At 47.4% G+C, this 21056-nt stretch overlaps 1 protein-coding gene across 4 annotated transcripts in view; it reads right to left on the bottom strand.

The window, feature by feature from the left end:
* Positions 1-20761, bottom strand: part of PPP1R12B (protein phosphatase 1 regulatory subunit 12B) — a 142135-nt gene extending 121374 nt beyond the window's left edge. For all 4 annotated transcript variants that reach the window (XM_068995935.1, XM_068995938.1, XM_068995939.1 and 1 more), the window contains exon 1: positions 20377-20761. In XM_068995935.1, the coding sequence (XP_068852036.1) occupies positions 20377-20664 (288 nt within the window). In that variant the 5' untranslated portion in view covers positions 20665-20761. The remainder of the gene's footprint in view (positions 1-20376) is intronic.
* Between the last annotated feature and the right edge of the window lie 295 nt (positions 20762-21056).

Raw genomic sequence — 21056 nt, 5'->3', positions numbered from 1 at the left:
GGCAGTCCAAAGAAAGGGCACGGAGTCCATTCTTGTGATGCCCGTGGAAAAGAGAGGTAGTGGCCAATATGGTACAGAGAGCACCGAGCTGTTAAAGAAAAATGACCTGTGGAATAAGGTCAGTGCAGAGGGACAGGAACTGCTTGACTGCCCTGTGAGACTCCCACAGGGTAGCAGAGTGTGCCAAGGATGCAGCCATGCACTGCCCTTTGTAAGAGCATGACACCAGATACCTTGATAGATTGAAAGATGGACACAACTAAGGTGTCAACTTTCCCCAGTGGCACATTTCAAGTCTAATCAGGAACTGTAGTCTCCGTGATCAAAGAAATACAGATCTGATACAAACTTTTATGTTTTCCTCAGAGTAACATAAACCCAGCTATTGCCTCAGTGCTGCGCACATGCCCCGCGTGGCTGAGGTCCTGGCAGCCCGCTGCGAACTCTGCCTGAGTGCCCTGACAGGACTTCCACAGTGTCACACGGATGGCAGATGCTGAAAAAAGGTCGCAGCCAGAAATGGTGAGAGCAATGAATGCATCCAGCAAAGGGAGGGCTGGTGGGGGAGCAAACTCCTCACCTCTGTAACCACCAGGAGCACCAGCCAGGCAGCTGCCTGGTCTTACAGGTGAACTACAGCACTTACTTATCCCTGAAGTAAATCAAAACCTGGTGGAAGTCCAGCTGGAGGATGGTGAATTCTCTGTTTATTGCACTGTGTATCCTGAGCACGAGTCTGCCCTGCAGGTGGGTGGTACGGGAAATCCTCAAGAACAGTGTCCTACAACCTGGATGGTGAATAGGAGAATTCAGGAGAGGGCGAGGTTTGTCAAGAAAGCCTGGCTGCCAGAGGCATGGGACAATCTCTCGTCCGAGTGGATCACCCCAGTCCAGACAAAGCCACCAAGTTAATCAGAGGGATGGGGCACCTCTTGTATGAGGAAAGGCTGAGAGAACTGGGATTGTTCAGCCTGGAAAAGAGAAGGGTTCAGAGTGACCTAATTGTTGCCTTCCAGTGCCTTACAGGAATTTACAGGAAAGACGGGGCAAGACAAGAGCATGTAGTGACAGGACTAGGGGGAATGGGTTCAAATTGAAAGAGGGCAGGTTTTTAAGAAAAAATTATTTACTGTGAGGAAGGTGAGGCCCTGGCAGAGGTAGCCGAGGGAAGCTGTAGATGTCCCACCCCTGGGGGTGTTCAGCGCCAGACTGCATGAGACTCTGTGCAACCTGGTCTAGTTGAAGGTGCCCCTGCCCATGGCAGGGGAGATGGAACTAGATGGGTCTTCAAGGTCTCCTTCAAACCCAAATAATTCTATGATTCTATGGTTTCTGCTGAAGAGTAAAGAGACACAAAGAGCATCATGCAGGAAGACTTTCAGAGGGATCCCAGTGCAGCTCCATCTCCGTGCCAGCTGTGAAGGAAGAGCTCACAGGAGGAAGCACTGAAATGATCCTTGGGAGAGCTATCCTGGGTTTGTCTCACTGGAACGTGACTGCAGATCCCCAAGACCATGGATGTACCCCTGGCTGCAGGCTGAGTTCCCAGCTTGAAGCATGAGCAGGTGGATTTCAGGCACAAGGCTGGGCAGGTGGTGATGGCCATGGGATGCAGGTGAGTTCCCTGCTGCAGGCACAGCAGGTGCACAGCCAGGGGAGGCTCCAGAAACTCAATGGCTTTGAACAGCAGTGGGACAGCAGGATTGCTTGGGTGGCAGGACAGCTTGGGCAGCACTCCTGGAAACCATGTCAAGGCTACGTGTATCAGAATCATGGAATCTGCTGAGCTGGAAGGGACCCACAGAAATCATCACGTCCAACCCCTGGCTCTGCACTGACACCCCAACAATCCCATCCTGGGCATCCCGGAGAGCCTTGTCCAAATGCTCCTGGAGCTCTGGCAGCCTTGGGGCTGTGCCCATTCATTCCCTGGGCAGCCTGGTCATTGGCCAGCACCCTCTGGGGGAAGAGCCCTTCCCCGAGATCCAGCCTAACTCTCCCCTGGTGTAGCACCAGACAAAAGGACAAACACCAAGCGTGCCACTGTATGGCTAAGAAGATGGAAAAGAGGAGTCACTGAGAAGTGAGAAAACTCCTGGAATGGAGAAAGGGAAAGATTTCACCAAACCCAAGAACAACCAAGCTGCTGGGGTGACATTAGTGGATGGTACAATGCAGAAGAGCAGATGTATAAGAAATTGTGATACTTTGGAAAAGATCCACCAAGGCTTCTACAGAGGGCAGTCATGTGACAGAAAGCCACTGGAGTCTTCTGAAAGGTAAATAAGCATGTAGACAAGGAATGGTACATGACATTCACCTCAGATACATGATGTGATTTTTTAGGTTGCCCTGTGCAGAGCCAGGACTTGATGACCATTCTGGGTCCCTTCCAACTCCAGAGATTCTATGAGTCTATCCACAGAGACTTTCTAAAGGATTCTCACCAGGCCCCTCACTGTGGCTCCTGAAGCCACTGAGTTGCCCACGTAAGAGGGAAGGTCCTTGCACAATTAAATGTATTTTCATGACAGGGAGACCAGAATATGTGATAGATCATCTTCCTGGAGAGCTCTGCAGAAAGCTCTCCCCCAAGGTCTGTGCTACCAAATGTGCTACATAAAGGACCTGGAAGAGGAGGTGATCAGTGAGGTGAAGTTTGCTGGTGAAACTATTCAAGAGGTAAAGCAAAGGACGAACTTGGAAGAATCTTACAGTACTGAGCAACTGCTCAGTAAAAAAACCGCAGATGAAATGCAGTACAGATCACTGTAGAGTGAATCACAGGCACAAAATACACCTAACAACATGTAACAAAATAAAAGGCTCTGAGCTTATTACTGAGTTCAGGGAAAAGCTCTTAGGATTATAGCAAATAGCTGTAGGAAAATATCAGCTCCAAGCTCAGAAATCAAAGCAAATTCTAGAAATTACTTGGAGTGGAACAAAACAAACCATAAAATACCATTAGGCCTCTATTTAATGAACCAGATTTTCAGTATCATAATAAATTCTAGTCTCCACAACTGAAAAAGATATGAAAGACATGAATGGGACATAAATGAGAAAAAGCTCAGCTTAAAAAATGAAAAAAACCAAACCAAAACAAGAAACAAAACCCATTCCAAAACAAAAAAACCCAAACAACTTACCCCATTTCCCAATAGCATTTCTTATGGATTTTTGTGGCATCATAAATGTGGTTTATACTATTTGTAGGGTACCACAGAAATAAACTCCTTGGGGAAAAAAAACCTGGCTGAAGAAGATTGCAGAAAGATAAAAAGAGAACAAGCTGTAAAACAATTGGGGAAAACCAGGACGTTTGTTCCACATTTGCTCCCCACAGCTGCTATCCCAACCCACTGCAGCTACACAGCCTGCAATTCCCTGAGCCTGTGGGAACACTCCTCCAAAGGTCCCATCAGACTAACGAGGCCCAGCTCTCTCCCTCCTATTCAGCAAAAAGAGAATCAGAGATCACGTTTTACTGGTGCAAGATGAAACCAAGGCAGAGAAGATGGAGAGCTCCAGAGAGCAGAGCCAAGCCCCTCATAACCAGGTCTCTCATAAACATTTTTACAATGAAGCAAAATAGGAATATTCCTACATTTAGGTGGCAGCATCTAAAGGCAAAACAAGAATATAAAGGACACAGCACTGACGAGGTGACAGCAGTCCCAGCACTGCTGTGCTGCAGCACACACCGGCTCCACACCAGCCCTGACAGCTCCCACGCTGCTTCCTTGGGGTCTGTGTCTTCCACTGCAGCACTCACTAACATTCTGTGATAGCATCAATGACTGATACCATTACTCCCAATCCAGCATTTCCATGCCCTCCTCTCTGTCCCCAGCAGGTAACTGAGGGCTGGCTGAATGACTCAGTGGGGTGCTGCTGAAGCAGGAAGCACATCACCCATGGTTCCAACTGAGCCTGCCAGGCACTGGGGCTGCTTGGCTTCTGGGGGAGGTGCTGACAAGTACTTTGTGATGATGTCTAGGAAGGGATTAATTAATGGTCTTCTATAAAAAGCTCTGATAAACCTGGTCATGTCTCAGTGCAGAGGACTGAACTAGAAGGGTTTCTGTGACCTCTTCTACCCACATCTGGAACTCTCCAACAGCAGCCATCTGCCCTCACCACCGAGACAGCCCAGCCCGGTTTGTGGGCAAACAGCAAAAGGCCAAACACACGGCAGCAGAAGAGGTGCAGCTTTCAGCACCCTACCACAGACTGAGAACTATCTAAGCCCTGCTCCAAGAAGCCAAAGCATTAAGAAATCAGTTTAGACAAACTGGAGAAGGGGTAAATGGTTAGAGACTGAGACTAGGCCAGAGCAACACATTAGCAGGACAGAGGTCGGCCTCTTCTCCAGGCAGCAAGAGACAGGACAAGAGGAAACAGTCTCAAGCAGTACCAGGGGAGGTTCAGGCTGGACATCAGGAAGAATTTCTCCACAGAAAGGGTGGTCAGGCATTGGAAGGGGCTGCCCAGGGAGGCGGTGGAATCCCCATCCCTGGAGGTGTTTAAGGACCAACTGGACAAGGCACTCAGTGCTCTGGTCTGGCTGACAAGGTGGCTGGTCAAAGGTTGGAGATGATCATCTTGGAGGTCTTTTCCAAACTTAATGGTTCCATGACTCTATGTTTAAAATAAATAAATTATAAAAAGAAGCTAGTAGCTTTGTCAACAATAGGTATCCCCAAATCTCCAAGACTCTGAAGGTTTGTTTCATCACCACAACACTGTAATTTAAAAGATGCAGCAGTTCTTGTTTAGGCCAGGGCTTGAATTGAAATCCCAAGCACAATTTGCAGGAAGCTGGGTGTGCTCTCAGCACACAGATCCCCTCCCAAGGGCTACAATCAATTCTTTGTTCCTTGTTCACTTTCTGCAACACTGAACAATTTTCTTACCGATTAACAGCACCTAAACTAAATGGAAAAGAATGGATTTTGAGGACAGAGTTGTAGACTGTAGAGAAGCCAATACTTGGAGTAACTGTAAGACAGAATTTGGCTATAAGCACAGGGCTCATTCTATAGCAGCTATTAATATAAGGGAACAAAAATAACTCTTGCAATATGCTCTGAAGTTCAAACCCTGGCTCTGCTGCTGTACAGGCTGGCACAGCCCTGAAGTCTCTCATCGAGAGACAGACACATTTACCACTTATCTTTTTCAGCACGAGGGAATGCTTGTTCAGAATGACTCAAGTGATATCCATTTAAAACACAAACCATTTAGGGCTTTGAAGGTCAACTTCTGTTTGTCAATCATCCAAGAATGAAAAGAAAACCCAGTGCAGATGAGGAAGAAAAGAAGAAATCCATCCCTTGCATGAACACCTCGACACTGTGTTCAGTCAGATGTATCAGTTCAGGCTACTGAGAGCCAGGAATAGAAATATGCTCAAAATCTCCTGGATTAGCAAGGTGATATCCCACACATATACATATTCTTTCTATGAAATATAATCTTCATGCCACTGCAGCAAGTAACCCAAAAATTCAATAAAGATGCCCACTAAACACAAAGCAGAATTACCACCATTTATGCAGGATAGCATTATGAGCTCTCTAAAAAGCATTGGATTTAAAAACTTTTCCTTTACCATTTGAGGTTTTTGGGCTTACTAGCTTTCTCCCACCTTATTTTCTCTTCTTGACTCTCACCTGCAATAAATAATGTTTTTCAAATTGCTCTTTATATCTTCCACCTATCCTAGAGTCTGGCAATCTGGACCTTAACTTACACAGAAATTTTACCCACCATGCAGATTCTGAACACATCGAAGCTTTTGGCATGAGCTGTGTCCTAAAGCAATTAGTTCCACAGCTGAATTTTACACTGGATGAGAAAAAGTATTTGCTTTAAAACTCTGATGTCTTTAAACTCTTCCTTGTGGGAAAAAACAAACATTCCTAATGCCATTTTACATATAATTTTGGACACCTTTATCACATCTGTGCTTGTGGCTTCTCTCAGTCAGAAGGAATTGCAGAAGTTTTGCTCTTTCCTGGTATAGAAACCAATCCATGACTTTGATCCCCTTGCTGTTATTTCCCATCTCTTTCCCTTAACTATGTATTTTTTTTGAGATGGTATAAAGAGAACTGCACATACTAATCTACACATGGGCACAATACAAGCTTTTCCAGCCTGTGACAGCTGGATTGGAAGCCACTGCTTCCCCATAAACGTTACTCCCCATTTACAGATCAAATTTTGCCAGCCATTTTATCAGCAAATCAGCCAATACTGACACCCTTCAGGGCCAGCTCACACTTCATCATCCTGACTGTGCAGGAACCTTTGCAAACTGTGACCTCGCTCTATGTTCCCTTTCCTGTCTCACATAAAGGTATGCAGAGCAGCACAGACTCCAGAGGAGATGCACAGGATAACTCTCCTTCCTCCTGCAAACTGATCCTTTACTGCCAGCCTTTGTTTTCTCTCTTTCAGACAGTAATTAATCAATAAGATCTCTTTATTTCACAACAGCTTTGTTTCTTAGCGCTTCCATAAAGTGATGTTGTCAGAAGTGTTTCGGAAATCCAAACATACCATCTCCAGCAGATTTCTCCTCTCCACATACTTGTTGCCTGCTTTGGGTACATCACTTCCCAGGTTTTTCTTGGAGTCCCTTTTGGAAACTGTCACTTCCCGCTGACATGCCCTGGTAGCTGCTTTACGTGATACCTTATACACAATGGATAATAGCTCAGTGACTTCATGTGCCAGTTCCAGCTGATGCTGAAGACCTGACACTTTCCATTTGTCTGAGCAGTTCTGGAACCTCTTCTGTCATTACTGTATCTTGGGAAAGCTCAGACAGTTGAATTTTAATTTTTTAAGAGATCTTTGTATAGGAAAGACTGAAGGCACGCAGCCCTGGTATCACTGAGAAACACTACAAAACTATTCAGCACACAATGCCAAAACTGGGACAGATTTGTCATTTGAAACTATTTTGTTGAGCTGTATCCAAGACTCAGATTCTCCCAATACACTCCAAAAAAAAAACCCCAAAAATGGACACTGTGTGCTCCCTGAATAGAGCACGTACCTGTATAGTGATTTATGATAGAGAGGAGAATACACACAGGCCATGACATATAAAAGATGGTATGTCAAAAGGAGAAATATATCATTCTTTCAATTTTGAAATAATTAGGATTTAAATTCCACTAAATCATCACTTTTCAATTTTCTTTATGGAAGTCCCATTTCATAGATCCAGTATGTAGATGTCTGCAGAAGTACTATTTGTCTGCAGCAAATACACTCGTCCTCATGCAGCCACCTCTCCCTGTACACCCCACCTTCCAGACCCATGTGCCTAGGGAAGGGGCGCAAACCCCAGCAGACGTGTGGGTGATCTGACCTGAAATTTGGAAGGTTCATGACTGGAGCCTTTGCACAGAGGGCTGACACACCAATACCTGAGTACCTCTGTCTGCAGCAGTATCTCAGGTGCAGCTTAGATCACACTGGAGATCACAGAATTACAGGATGGGTTAGGTTGGAAGGGACCCCAGTGGCTCATCTGGTCCCACCTCCCTGCTCAGGCAGGGTCATCCCAGAGCACATGGCACAGGATTATGTCCAGATGGGTCTGAGATACTCCCAGTGAGGGGGACTCCACACCTTCTCTGGGCAGCCTGTTCAGGGCTCGGTCACTGCCCATGGAAGAAGTTCTGCCTCATGTGCAGGTGGAACTTCCTGGGCATCAGCTCCTGCCCACTCCTCTTGTGCCAGTGCTGGGCCCCAGGGAGCAGAGCCCAGGCCCTGCTCTGAGCCTTCCTTGCAGACTGACACACAGGAATGAGATCCCATCTCAGTTGTCTCTTCTCAAGGCTGAACAGCCCCAGCTCCCTCAGCCTTTCTTGGGCAGGGATATGCTCCAGGCCCTTCCTCATCTCCACAGCCTCCACTGGCCCTGCTCCAGGAGCTCCAGGTTCCTTCTATCCTGAGGAGTCCAGACCTGGACACAGCACTCCAGGTGCGCCTCACAAGGGCTGGGCAGAGGGGCAGGATCATTCCCTGACCTGCTGAGAATGCTCTTCCCAACACAGCCCAAGACACCACTGGCCTTCTTGGCCCCCAGGGCACCTGGATGAAAGGTGAAGCCCTTGAGGACCTGGTGGGAACTCTACTGCCTTTCAGCTTTCCACTGAATTATTTAGATTAAGAGAAGTGACAGAGGGTCTGGGAAATAAATGGCAGTAGGTAGGCAAGTGACATAGGGCCTGGCAACAAGCTCAAGAGCTTCAGGGCAGTTTGACCTCCCCAGAGCAGCACTTTGGTCCAGAAAGCACCTGGGCAGCCCTGAAGCAGCACACACACCCTGGGGATGCAGAGCAGCCAGCACATGGTGGAACTGCCCAGGAACAGCAAACAAACAGTCCCACTCAGGACTATCCAAAGGAACACAAAGCCACAAGCTGTCACACAGGGCTGTTATCCTCACTGGTTCCTTCCCCTCCTAGCCAGAGGCTATTCCACTTGGTCCAAGGGAGGGACTACAGCTGCCAAGCCCTGCTCCCCCCTCACTGCCCTGCTTGCTGGTCTCCAAACCACCGGAGCCGCTGCCTCCTACCTACCAGCCCAGTTTCCTCACCAACTGGCAGGAGCAGGGCTTTGCCTGCACCAAGCTTTGGCACTCAAAGCTACTCAAACCCAGCTCCCCAGGGTGGCACATGCCTCAGCTGGGCACATGGGACTGACCTGCCACAAGCCCATGGAGTGCTGAGGATAAGCAAAGTGGGACTAAGACATTCTTTTTGCAAGGACCAAGCTGAGCCTGCTGACTCACGGCTGTTCAGCCTTGAGCAGCCATCGCTCACAGGCTATGCATCCTCCCCAGAGCCCAGGCCCTACCTGGTGCCTCCTGCACCCCCTCTCCATATTCAGATGGCACTGAACAGCAGTTAATATCTGAAGTGCAGCAGTGATTAAATTGGTAGCTGGACTGAAAGCAGGAAGGGTTCCACTAAAGTGGGCTCACAAGCCAAAAAAACGTATGTTCGGCTTTATAGCATTTCCTACAGTGTCAGCACACTGGAGCAGTGAGAAGCATTCCTCAGCAACTGGAAGGAATTGCTAAGCCCATTAATAAAATTAAGACAGGCAAGTTCAATAAGAGAATACATCCAGCCTTAAGAGTCACCGATGTCTGTGCTGCAGGATGGGGAAGAAGCATTTACCAAAGCGGTAGTAAAAACCAGAAATCCACAGTCATCATCTCTCTTGGGAGACATGACCTGCTGGCACTTCTGATTGCATGTCTGCTCCTGAAGAAAAGAGGTCATGACATGCCTTAGAACTGAAGCGCTGCTGCCTGACAAGCCGTTCGGAATTGTCGGTGAAGTCGCTGTGCAAGTTTGCACCAAAAAGTAGGGAAGGCACCACAGGTATGAGACAACAGCAACTGCTCACTGGCTGTGTTCCTGCAGGACTGAATGCTGAAGAACTAAGAGACAAGTCAAGTGGAAAGAACACCTCCTATTTCCCTCCTGGCAGGGACTTCACCATGAAACTTATATTTTTAAGGGGGTGGGGGGCAGGGCTGCAGGAAGGGAAAATCAGAGAGATAGGGAAATAAGGAAAATGCCCTAGGAATTGCTAGTTTGTGTTCACAGGAGCGTCCCAACCCTGAAAGTGTCCAAGGCCAGGCTGGACAGGGCTTTGAACAACCTGGTTTAGTGGAAAATGTCCCTGCCATGGCTGGAACAAGATGACCTTTAAGGGTCCCTCCAACCCAAACCATTCCATAGTTCTGTGATTCTAGGAATGTCTGAGAGTCACTGCAAAGAGTCAGAGGCAAGTATGGCTGAAGCTTCCTGCAGGCTCACAACTCCAGCAGCGCTCCAGATGACAGTCCTGGTCCAACAAGATGGACATGTGCTTGAGGGAACAGACTAAGTGCAGTTCCCAGGAAGCACAGACTTGTCCTGTTAGCTCCACCATGCAGCACCAGAGCCTCAACCCAGGGAATGGGGGGAAGGAATGATGATGGACCACTTTTGAGACCAGGTGGGATGCAGACATGGTTTAAGAGGGAGCTGGTTGATGTCACTGAAAATCACCGTCAACTTTCAAAGGTCATGGTAACAAAGGGAGGCCTGATGACATGCAAACAGCACCCCACCATGTTAGAAGGATCCAGGGAACACTGGACCTCTCAGTCTCACCACAGCCCCTGGAAATGCTGTGTAGCAAATCTTCCTGACAGCCATTTCCAGCAGGAGGTGGCGGTGGAACACTCAGCGTGGATTTACCAGTGGCAAATCTTGCCTAACTTGACTGCCCTCCAAGCTGTCTGTGTGGAGGACAGGAGAGCAAGTGTGGTACACCTTTGACACAGTCTCTGGCAGTGTTTTGAACAGGCAGGAGCTGGACTGCAGAAGCAGATGACTGACGTTGGTGAGAACATCAGGCTCAAAAGATGATCACCGGTACAAAGTCCAGCCAGCAGCTGATTACCAGCAGCATCCCTCAGGCCTGATACGGGGTCACTACAAATCCATGTCTTTATTAACAAACTCGATTAACACCAATTATGGGACAGAAAGCACTCTGACCAAGTCTGCAGATGATCTCAAACTGCTGGCATGGCTGGGGCAGGCAATCTGTCTCAGAGGGACCTACACAGGCTCGACAAAGGGCCTGATGGAGGGTTTATGAAGGACAACAGAGGTAAACAGTATCCTGCCCCGGGACAGAATGAGCCCTTTCACTGGCACAGACTGGGGCAGCTGGCTGTAAAGCAGCTCTGCAGCAAACAACCTGCCAAGCTCTCAGGGAGAGCAAGGGGACAGAGGCCAGACAGTCACAATAAACTGCTTCTACAGACTCTCCATACAATTGTCTGGAAGAGACTCTGCAACTCAACAGTGACTTTCCGCCTCTCAAAAGTCTTTGAAACAGTCCCTTTGAACACAACTTCTACCTTTCAAAGCCTTGCAGGGTACACAGATTCCCCTAAAAGAGTATGATCAGAACATCAGCCCGCACTAAGTCGAGCTGGCTGAAGCATGGAGCGGATCAGTCGGCTTCCTGAGAATACAGGGAAGGAGCATGAAGCCAGGGAAGAACTGAAAGCCAGCATCAAGTGATGGGATCAGCTTTGAAGGTTTAACCCAGACACTGTCTCCTTTGGAAGCAAGTCAGGAGCTCCTTCTACCTCCGTTCTAGAGACCTATTTCAGCCCAGAATTCACAATTCTGCTTGAAATATTTGCTGCAAACTCTTAAAACCCACATCTTGCATAAAAAATGGCAGATGATCTGGTAATAGGCTAGAACGTAGCATTTCACTGCCATCAAGTCGCTTTGAAAGCATCTTGGCCAGTGTAACGTTTTTTTGGTAACACCAAAATGCAACATGTCAGTCATACCAACATCACTCGTTATATTCATTAAAAGGCTCAAATAAGGCCCTGGGCTTCACTAGCATAGAAACTACTATTGGCATGATCACAGCACTTGAAAAAAAAAATTAAATCAGACACCTGGCAAGTGTGAAGTGCTTGTGTGGCTGTTACTGGAGCAGTCAGACTCCTGCCCAGGCTCAGGGTGTGCACTTCTTCCTGGACATGTGTTGGTTCTGCTAATGCAACCAGTTACTCCAATTTAGTTGTTATCCACAAAAACACCAAACCTGTCTACACTGTGTCATCTCACTTACAGAAACCACAGAGCAAATGGGGTAGAAAGAATGGTTTGCTAGATAAAAATTTAGAACATTTCATCCTCCAGTACCACAACAGTATTTAAGGTAAATATTCTGATGATTTCTGTTGGCACAGGCAGGGTCTCTGCTAATGATGTAACTCAGAGCAATGATATAAATATGTACATATACACACACACACACATATATATATATATATTTGGGTGTACCAAAACAATAAAGCAAGCTACTTCACTCACAGCCAGCTGGGTCAGAGCTCCCCTGTCCCACCAACCTTCCAAGGGGGAAATCCCTATTTACATGTCTCACATAAAGTATCAAATTGTCAGAGATCATAGAATCCCAGGCTGGTTTGGGTTTGAACGGAAGTTCAAGCTTGTCCAGTTCTATCCCCCGCCATGGTCAGGGACACCTTCCACTAGACCAGGCTGCTCCAAGCCCTGTCCAGGCTGGCCTTGGACACTTCTAGGGATGGGGCAGCCACAGCTTCTCTGGGCAACCTGTGCCAGGGCCTTCCACCCTAACAGGGAAGATTTTTTCCCCAATATCCACACTAGATTTCTCCTCTTTCAGTTTAAAACTGTTCTCGCTTGTCTTATTGCTATCTGCCTGTGTAAAAAGCCACTTTTAATAAAAGTTCCCCCTTTTAATAACTGTCACTCAAGATAATTCATAATTAATAGTTGTTTTGGGTAAGGCTGACAATCCATATGAACTGAAATCCTGGAAGATGAAGATGTTTCATACTTTGACTTCAGAATGAAACCAGCAGCACTTCCGGATGCTTCAATTCAAGCACAAAGCCCGTGTGGTGAACTGGGAGCAGCTCCCTTTGCGGGCCCTACCAGCTTCATGCTGGTTTACATTCCTCTGGGTGATGCTACTCTATTTACAGGTCCAAACTAAACAGAGAGAAGCTAGGTTTGGGCAGAGCCCCCACACAGCCACCTCATTTCCCTAAACCACTGCTGGAGTCCCCTCGCTAAGCCAGCACTTGTGTTTAAACAAGCCTGGACTAGGACTTGCTGCTATCGCACCATTTCAGATGTAAAAAACCATCAGGCTTTGATATGAAATCACATTAACTGATACAGCAGGGAATGACGAATTATAAATAGGAGGTGGCTTCAGAGAGATTCCAGAAATGGATGGTGAGCAATCACTGTGGCAAATCAATGCTCCGGCTCGGGGGATCGGACAGGGGCCAAGTTTAGTTTTACCCTGAAAAGGCAGTGACACATAAAAAGCTAATGGCAGGTGGTCACTCTACATTCTGTACATCTCACAAAGATTTATGAGCAAGGCTGAATGCTGGAAAAGCAACGCTGAAGCTGCTTGTGTCCCTCTGCAAGGTCAGCTTATTGTATTATAGAAACATTTCCAGTGAGACTCCTACAAGTTGAGTGTTCTATTTTGTCCAGCCACAGGAGACAAGCTACAAAAATCATACCATTTACTCTTAAAGAGTGAATTTTCAGTTATTTTGGTTGTTTTCCAATCAGCAAAGCCTGTATTTAAGTTTAGAGTTTAAAGCTGGAAGGAGACAGATTTTTCCAAAATTTATTTAACAGGAAAATATTTAACAAGAGAACACATGGATGTATTTTCTAAAATACTAATCACTTGTAAGTACTGCACATTGTAATTATTATGAATGAAAACTGTCATGAGAAATTACATAGGTGTCTAAATCAGGAATTTTGATGTCCTTGATTGTCAACAGCTTGATGTGAAAAGAGAAGCCTGACTCCTGGGATCTGGCTGTTAGCAATGTGTGGTACTGTGCTCACTAGCCTGGAAATCTAGAAAAGCAAATCTCCTCTGAAAAACATTCTAAGAATTAAGTATTTAAGAAAGGTCATGTTTCACCACAGTAAGAGGTGGGACATCTCTGGAGTGAAGGGAGGAAACAAAATTTGGCTCCCTGAAGCTGTGCAGGTTGGAGCTTCATCTCACAGCCATACTCCGGATCCCACTGCCTCCATTTCAAATTCACAGCAGCTTGAAGCATTTCTGCACAGGCCTGGACAGGCTATACTCACCATGAGCTTGTTCTTAAGTCCATTCATGCTGAAGTGAGCCCCATGAAAATAGGCACCTAAATCCCCACCAAATCATTCCTTCATAAAATCACAAGCTGGTTTGGGTTGGAAGGGACCTTAAAGTTAATCTCACTGAACGCCCTGCCATGGACAGGAACACCTTCCACTGGACCAGGCTGCTCAAAGCCCTGTCCAACCTGGCCTCAAAATTTTTAGCAAGTGAAGTTTTCCTGCTAAGACCCATGGCCCAGCTCCTCCTGCGAGCTGCACCTTTCCTCCCTGTGCAGATCAGTTTGCTGCAGCCCAAGAAAGGAGATTGCAGGGACAGCTGTAGCACCTCCCTTTAGAAGGATAGCTGAAAATAAACTGCAGACTCAGATCCCAGGATTTATACTGGGCACCCTCACTGTGCTGGGGCCATAGCATTATCACTAGGTCAAACGGTTCACTCAGTTGGGGATCCTGTCACTGCACAGCAGGGGCTGCCATTCCCGTGAAAGGTGCTGGGTTTCTCTTTCCTTCATTTTTTACTCCAGCCCTCTGGACAAACACAATTTTTTAAAAACCATCTTTCAGAATATTTAATGCTCCACCTGCCATCATTTGTATTCAAAAGCTAGAAAGAATAAAATATCAATTTATACAACCACTTATGTAATATTCCCCTCTCCCAACCTTCTTAAAACTGCTGGCTCTAATATGCACAGTCTGACAGGCCTTTTTGACTTATAGTATATAATAATCCTCAACTGGGAGCCAGCATACCAACTCAGAAGTCCTATATTTTAATATTAGTCAGTTATTATCTCAGTATATTACAAAACACAGCATTTGCCATGTCTCACAAGCTCCACAATACCTAGTCTGAATTCTAAATCTCTACAACTGTTTGAAACAGAAACAGATCCCAGCCCTAACACTCCCTGTTAAAATAAGCAAGAGGCATTATAAATGGCACAAAATGATGCCAGGGGTTTCATCTAGGTTACAGCTGAGAGTTCTGCACATAAATGTACTGAATGTTTGAGCACAAACACTGAAGGCTTCCCGCCATGCCAGCCGGAGCTGCAGGGCCCTGTGCTGCTGGAGCAGGGACTGTCCAGGCACTGCATTCATTGCTCATTCCTGCATTTTTGCTGAGCTGGCTTTCAATCTTATCAAACCATGTTGATTCAGACAAGTATGCAGCATGGAAAACTTGTCTCCACCTCTGATGCAGGCTCAAGAATTTCATTTGCACAACAAGTCAGAAAGCTTTCAGCATACATTAGGCACAACAAGCTTTCCCATAAATACCTTTGCTTTCCAAATGAGCTTTCCACGTGGGGCCAGAACTCCAGACTGCCCAGCAGCTCTAGTGGAGATGAGAACCCTTCCACAGGCAGCACTAAGGGACGAGGGTCAGCACTTCCAGCTGCTGCCATGAAGGAAGTTGTTGCTGGAAATCCCACCAGCTCCCTTGCTCAGTGTTTATGGAGAGCAGCAGAGCCTGATGCATGGAATCACTGGGTAGGATAAACAAAGGCTGAGGAAGGAAGCAATGAAGATGCACATTTCCCCTCCCAAATACCCATCTACTTACTAAAATGCAGAGCTTCCTCCCAAGCACCCAGTATTGAGTTAATTATGTGGCTGTCTTTGGTTTCCAGAAGCCAAACCAACCAGTTGAAAGTGCCCCAAACCAAACCAGGGGAAGGTTTCTTGCCCTGCTGCCAGAAGTAGCAGCTCTCCCAGGCTCTAACTGCAGCTCAAGGTTAGTTTGTGTAGTCTTAGAGTTAATTCTGCCCACTCAGGAGATTGCTTGGAAATAGAGATGCAAGGGACAGACAGTTGAACCCACAGGGACAAAACATCAAGGCAAAAAAAGGACTGAGTAAGCCAAAAGGAAGAAGATAAAAGCATGAGGTTGATAAAACAGCACATTAGATTTTAACTATTTTGTCTAATAAATTCCTGGTGTATTGTAGGCATCTTCCAAGCTCTCTCACTTTATTCAGAGCACTGTGGGATGGTACATGCTACTGAATTCCCACTTATAACTGAAACTCAAAAACCCCACTTTACTCACCCTACTGATAAACCCTATTTTTGACAGTGCCATATTTCACTTTGACGAGCAGTCTTACATGCAGCACAAGAAGTTTGCAACTTCTATTTTTCCTGGCAGAAGAACACCTTCAGAAAGGAACTCTGCACAGGGCGGTGGGAAAGGTATGACTCTCCCTAGATAACCTTCTATTCCAGGAATGAATGTATTTTTAGGCAATGCAGCCACCCAATCTTAAAAAACGCAGCCTGATTTATGATGCTATCATCACCAACTTAAAAGACCAGAAGCTGAACTACCTTAAACCACAGCTGTGATGCCCCAAAGATGGGGCATCTCAACATTCATTCCAGAGTTTTCATGCCACTTTAAGTTGTGTTATCTCCTCACCTTTCAAGGCACAGACTGGCTGTTAGCTTTTGGTGATTAAAAAATTTTGTGTCCAGAGAGGGGAATGGAGCTGGGGAAGGGTCTGCAGCACCAGTAGAGGATGAGGGAGCTGGGGGGGCTCAGCCTGGAGAAAAGGAGGCTCAGGGGGGACTTTCTGGCTCTGCAGAACTCCCTGACAGGAAGGGGCAGCCAGGGGGGATTGGGCTCTGCTGCCAGGGAACAGGGACAGGACAAGAGGAAACGGCATCAAGCTGTGCCAGGGGAGGTTTAGGTTTAATATTATGGAAAATTTCTTCCCAAAAGGGTGGTCAGGCCCTGGCACAGACAGGTTGCCCAGCAACGTGGTGGAGTCACATCCCTGAAAGTGTTCACAAAGTGTATAGTTGTGGCACCTGGGGACATGGCTTAGTGGTGAACATGGCAGTGGTGGAGGAATCCTCTCTTCCTTCCCCTCAGTCCCCAGATTTTGTGCCAGTGTTAGCCCCTCAATGACTCTTCCAACAGTCTCCAGACTTCTGTGATGGGGCAGAGTGCCCTCTATTACCTCTGTCTGGTTTCTGGACTGTCCAAAAATTCTGCTGTTTCCTGCTTTGTTATGGCTGCACATAACCTGTATGAGGAAAGAGCAAATTTGCTGTGCAGCAACTGAAAATTGCCCAAACCTTTTGACATGGATGCTGCTTTATAAAGCTCTGAGGAGCAACCAGACCTGCCTGCAGTTCTACAGCTCTGGCTCAGAAGGAGGAAAAACAAATTGGGAATAACAAACAGCCTCCACCTAACCTAGAGTCACTGCACAAAGTACCTGACTATTCAGGAAGCAGCTCCTGAATTAGCACAGGCACCCAGCACCTGAAAACAAAGTGAACAACGAGCACCAAGGTACTGCAGAGTACTGTAAATGACACAGGAGTTATTTCATGAGCAACTCACTTCTTCTTGGAACAGGCCAAAGGGAAACAGAGAGTAAATCACCAAAGGGCAGATAGAGGATAAACAATCTTTGCTGTCATCCTTTGTGAACCAGTCCTTGAAGACAAACAAGAAATGCTATTATTACATTGGGAGATGCTTTCCCAACTAGAAGCAGCAGAATGTTTTTCCCTTAAGACTCAATTTTCATACAAGTTTACTCTTTGGTTTTATGGGTCACCAATGAGACACGGGAGTAGCTCTTACCCATTTCCCACCACCTGCAAACACTACAGAAGTTCAACTGCCACCACTAGTTCATTTCACCAGCTGGTAGCAGTTTTCTTGATGATTTCTAAATGTTCACTCACATTTAACTAATATCTCCCTTTCCATTCTGCATTAGACACAAAACCATTGTCAAAAATAATTCAGTGAATATAGTCTAAGTTAATCATTGAAAATACAGGACTGGTGTTCATCAAGCAACATTCACTCAGCAGGCATTGTGGTAGACAAAGCACAGCTGAAGCCACCCTACAGGTTCCAGACACTGGCTGTGGTGCAGGTCTGTGCTGCACCTGATGCCTCCCAAAAAGGGCAATGACACAGGCTGCAGGCTCGGAAACACCACTTGTAATTTAAAAGGTTATTTTCAAAATACAGCTTTGTGGCCATAAATAGCCAAGCCAGCTTCTCACACAGCAAGTACACAATGGGTCTTAGCCACAGTGGCCCAGATACCAGAGAAAGTGTAATTTTACCTTTGTGAGCACACACATTTGGGGCCAACCTGCGCTTCAAACAAACTAAACCGATTTGTAAGATGGGACTTAGGTTCTGTGGGAGCAGCTGCCGACTCTGACAAATTAAGTCAATTGACTTGGTTAACCCTTCCATTACCTAGAAAGACCTGATTGCTCATTCAGAGCAAGTCTCGCTTTAAGTCCCACATATTAAATTCTTTAACCAAAGAAAAATATTTTACCTGATCTTTCTGTCAACAAAGCTAGCTCTTTTCAATATGTAGGATTTCCTTCCTCACTGAGTGGCCATTTGGTTGCACAGGTATTAAAAAAGAGCAGACTGTCACTACCATCTGCCCTGTAATGTAATGTTGTGTTTCCAATACAAAGAGAAGTTATTTAAATATCCTCACATGTACTAAATCATTCCAGCTGTCAATCAGTCTTCTGGGGACCCCCAACCTAACTGGCCTCGGCTGACACTTTACCATAGGCAGCATTATTCTCCAAGCAACATGAAAACAAATCTATTTTGGACAGGTTCAGTAAAAGGAACTCATAACAACCTCCTCGACCATGCTAATAAACATTTTCATCTGATAGAGATTTACAGACTCAGGATACACATGCACAGCAAAACCTTTAACAAACCAGCATTTATTCCACTTGGGTGTGCAAGTACATCTTGTCACCCTTCAGCAAAAATGTTATTACATCCATGGGACATTGGAACAAAGTTTTTATTCCAATCACAATAACGTCACCCTCCCTTCCTGTCAAGTTTGTGAAGAAACACTTCACGTAAGCAGCTGGCTGGTACTGCCAGCATCTGCTCCACTGCTCACTTATCCCAATGCTCTTCCAAGTATCAAGCCCTAGGTGTTACTGGTCAGTGTCACCCGATACTGTGCTCCTGAGGCATATACGATACAATTCTGTACCCTTTACGTATACAGAATTCAATTTGCAGCCTGCCTGTCAATACATGGCTTGCCACGGTCTCCAGGAGTGTGACCTTGCTGAGCTCATCGCCTCTCATCGGAGTCCAGCACACTTCACCAGACACCTCACATTGCCCACATCAGCAAGGGCCCCAGACCCTTCTGAGGGGATCACAACAACTGATCCTGGCTAGAAAGCCCTCATGAAGTCATCCCAACTCTACCATGCATCCACCTTAAATTCAGCCTTCTTGGCTGTCAAAATGCTTTGAATAACCAGCTTTTCAGTAGCTGGTTCTTACTAGTGTCCACAGGACTACTTATTTATCTGATAATAAATGTACATGTGCTGTACTGGAGGTTACTAATGCAGTGCAATTTATTTACTGTTGCTATACCAAACGCCACAAATAACCAAGAGAAAGGTCCAGCCATTACAAAGGTCACTGCTTTGCCAGCTGAGGTCTTATTCAACCTGACAGTCTGTAAGCTTGCATGCTCTTTGCTTCACAACTTATTTTTGGAAGTCCAAACCAAAATGAATAAATCGCCCTGCCCCTTGTTCCCTGACAGCCAGGAGCCAGCAAGCTCCTGAACTGCCTTGTACGTCCCAAATGCTTCAGTAACATCAGCCCAGCGAAGAGGAAATCCTGATAAACTCAAGAACTGTCCTGCTATTAGTGCTGTTAATGCATTATTCTTTACAAACACATTACTTCCTGATGTTATTCCTAAACTGTGCTCTTTTTCCCACTCTGTTGCTACACTACATGCTTAATCTACACTATTTTGAGCTAAGAAAATTTTCTTCCCAAAGCTGGCCTAGATCCAAATCAGATTCATTTCACTGACCAGATGCACCAATCTGGGACACTGATTTCACACGCCTTGCTAAATTTTCAATCAGTCTCGGACAGCAACAGATTTCCCAATATTCCAGAGTGGCAATTTTGCATGTTCCCTCGCATTCCTGCTCATTTATACAAGAGCAGCAAAAGCTACGGATAGAACACATGTTTCTTGACAGTCAAGGCTTCACCGCTCTGCAGCCAATTCCTGCAACCACTTTGTACCATCTTCACATTTGGATGAATATTAATAGAATCTACGCTGCTTATCAGCCATGTGGGCACTCTCTGCTCTCTGCCAAGGAGCACTTTGGGGAGTTTCAAGGCAACTGATAAAACACAACACAGGAGCTGACCAGACACTCCTGACCTTGCAAAATCCGCACTCTTGCCGGGAAATTTTCCCGGCACTGCTGCCACTTCAGGAGACTCCAATCACATCCCAAGTTTTCAAAAAATTAATAAATTGGCCATCTAGCCAGGCCCGCAGCCCTGCCAGCCCCTCGCTTTATTTTGCTAATTAACCTACTTAATAACCCTTTGAGAAGTTGGTACATCCCGCTGCCCCACTGGAACCGCCTCGGTCTGTGCTCTGACAGAGACTGAACGCGCCGGTCGGGGCTCGGATCAAAGCGTACTGAACCCTCTGTTTACCAACACCCCCGGCGGGGGCCGCAGGTACCGCTGTGCCCCCCGGCCCGGTGCTGACCGAGGGCACCCAAAGCCGGGCCGCCCTCCCGGCCCCGGTACCTGGTGCAGGGCTGTCAACCCGTCCACGTTGGTGGTGTTGATGCGGGCGCCGCGGCCCAGCAGCCTCTTCACCTCCTCGGTGTCGCCGCTGGAGCATGCGGCCAGGAACACGGCGCCCTCCTCGAAGCGGACGCGGGACCCCCCCGCGCCGCGGTGCCGGCCGCGGCCGCCCCCCGCCGCCACCGGCTCCTGCTCGGTCAGGGAGCCCTTCCAGCGCCGCAGCTGCTCGGCCCGCCGCAGCCGCGCCGACTCGGCCCGCTTCCCGCCCAGGTGCTCCGGCTCGGACATCGCCGCCGCCGCTCTGAGGGACGCGCGGGGCCGCGCCGCGCCGCGCTCAGCCCGGAGCGGAGCGCAGCGCCCCCGCCGCCATCTTCGCTACGCCCCCGCCGCCGCGCCCTCGCCGCGCGCGCCCCGCGGCACCCCGGGACATGTAGTTCGGGCGGGGGCGGCGCCGCACCTGCCCCGGGGCGGCCGCCTCTCCCGGCGGCCCCTGCGCGGCGCCGCACCTGGGCGCGACCGGGACTACAACTCCCGGCAGCCCCCGCGTGCGGGCGGGGTTGGGCGCCATTGTTGTGGCTTCCCCGGATCTCGCCCTGCCCTGAGTCACAGAATCCCGGAATCGCTGAGGGTGGAAAGGACGTCTGGGATCAGTGGGTCCAACCTGTGCCCGATTGCCCGCT

The sequence above is a fragment of the Aphelocoma coerulescens genome, chromosome 26 (genome assembly GCF_041296385.1).
Source record: "Aphelocoma coerulescens isolate FSJ_1873_10779 chromosome 26, UR_Acoe_1.0, whole genome shotgun sequence".
Classification (NCBI taxonomy): Eukaryota; Metazoa; Chordata; class Aves; order Passeriformes; family Corvidae; genus Aphelocoma; species Aphelocoma coerulescens.
This window is presented reverse-complemented; position numbering and strand designations above follow the sequence as displayed.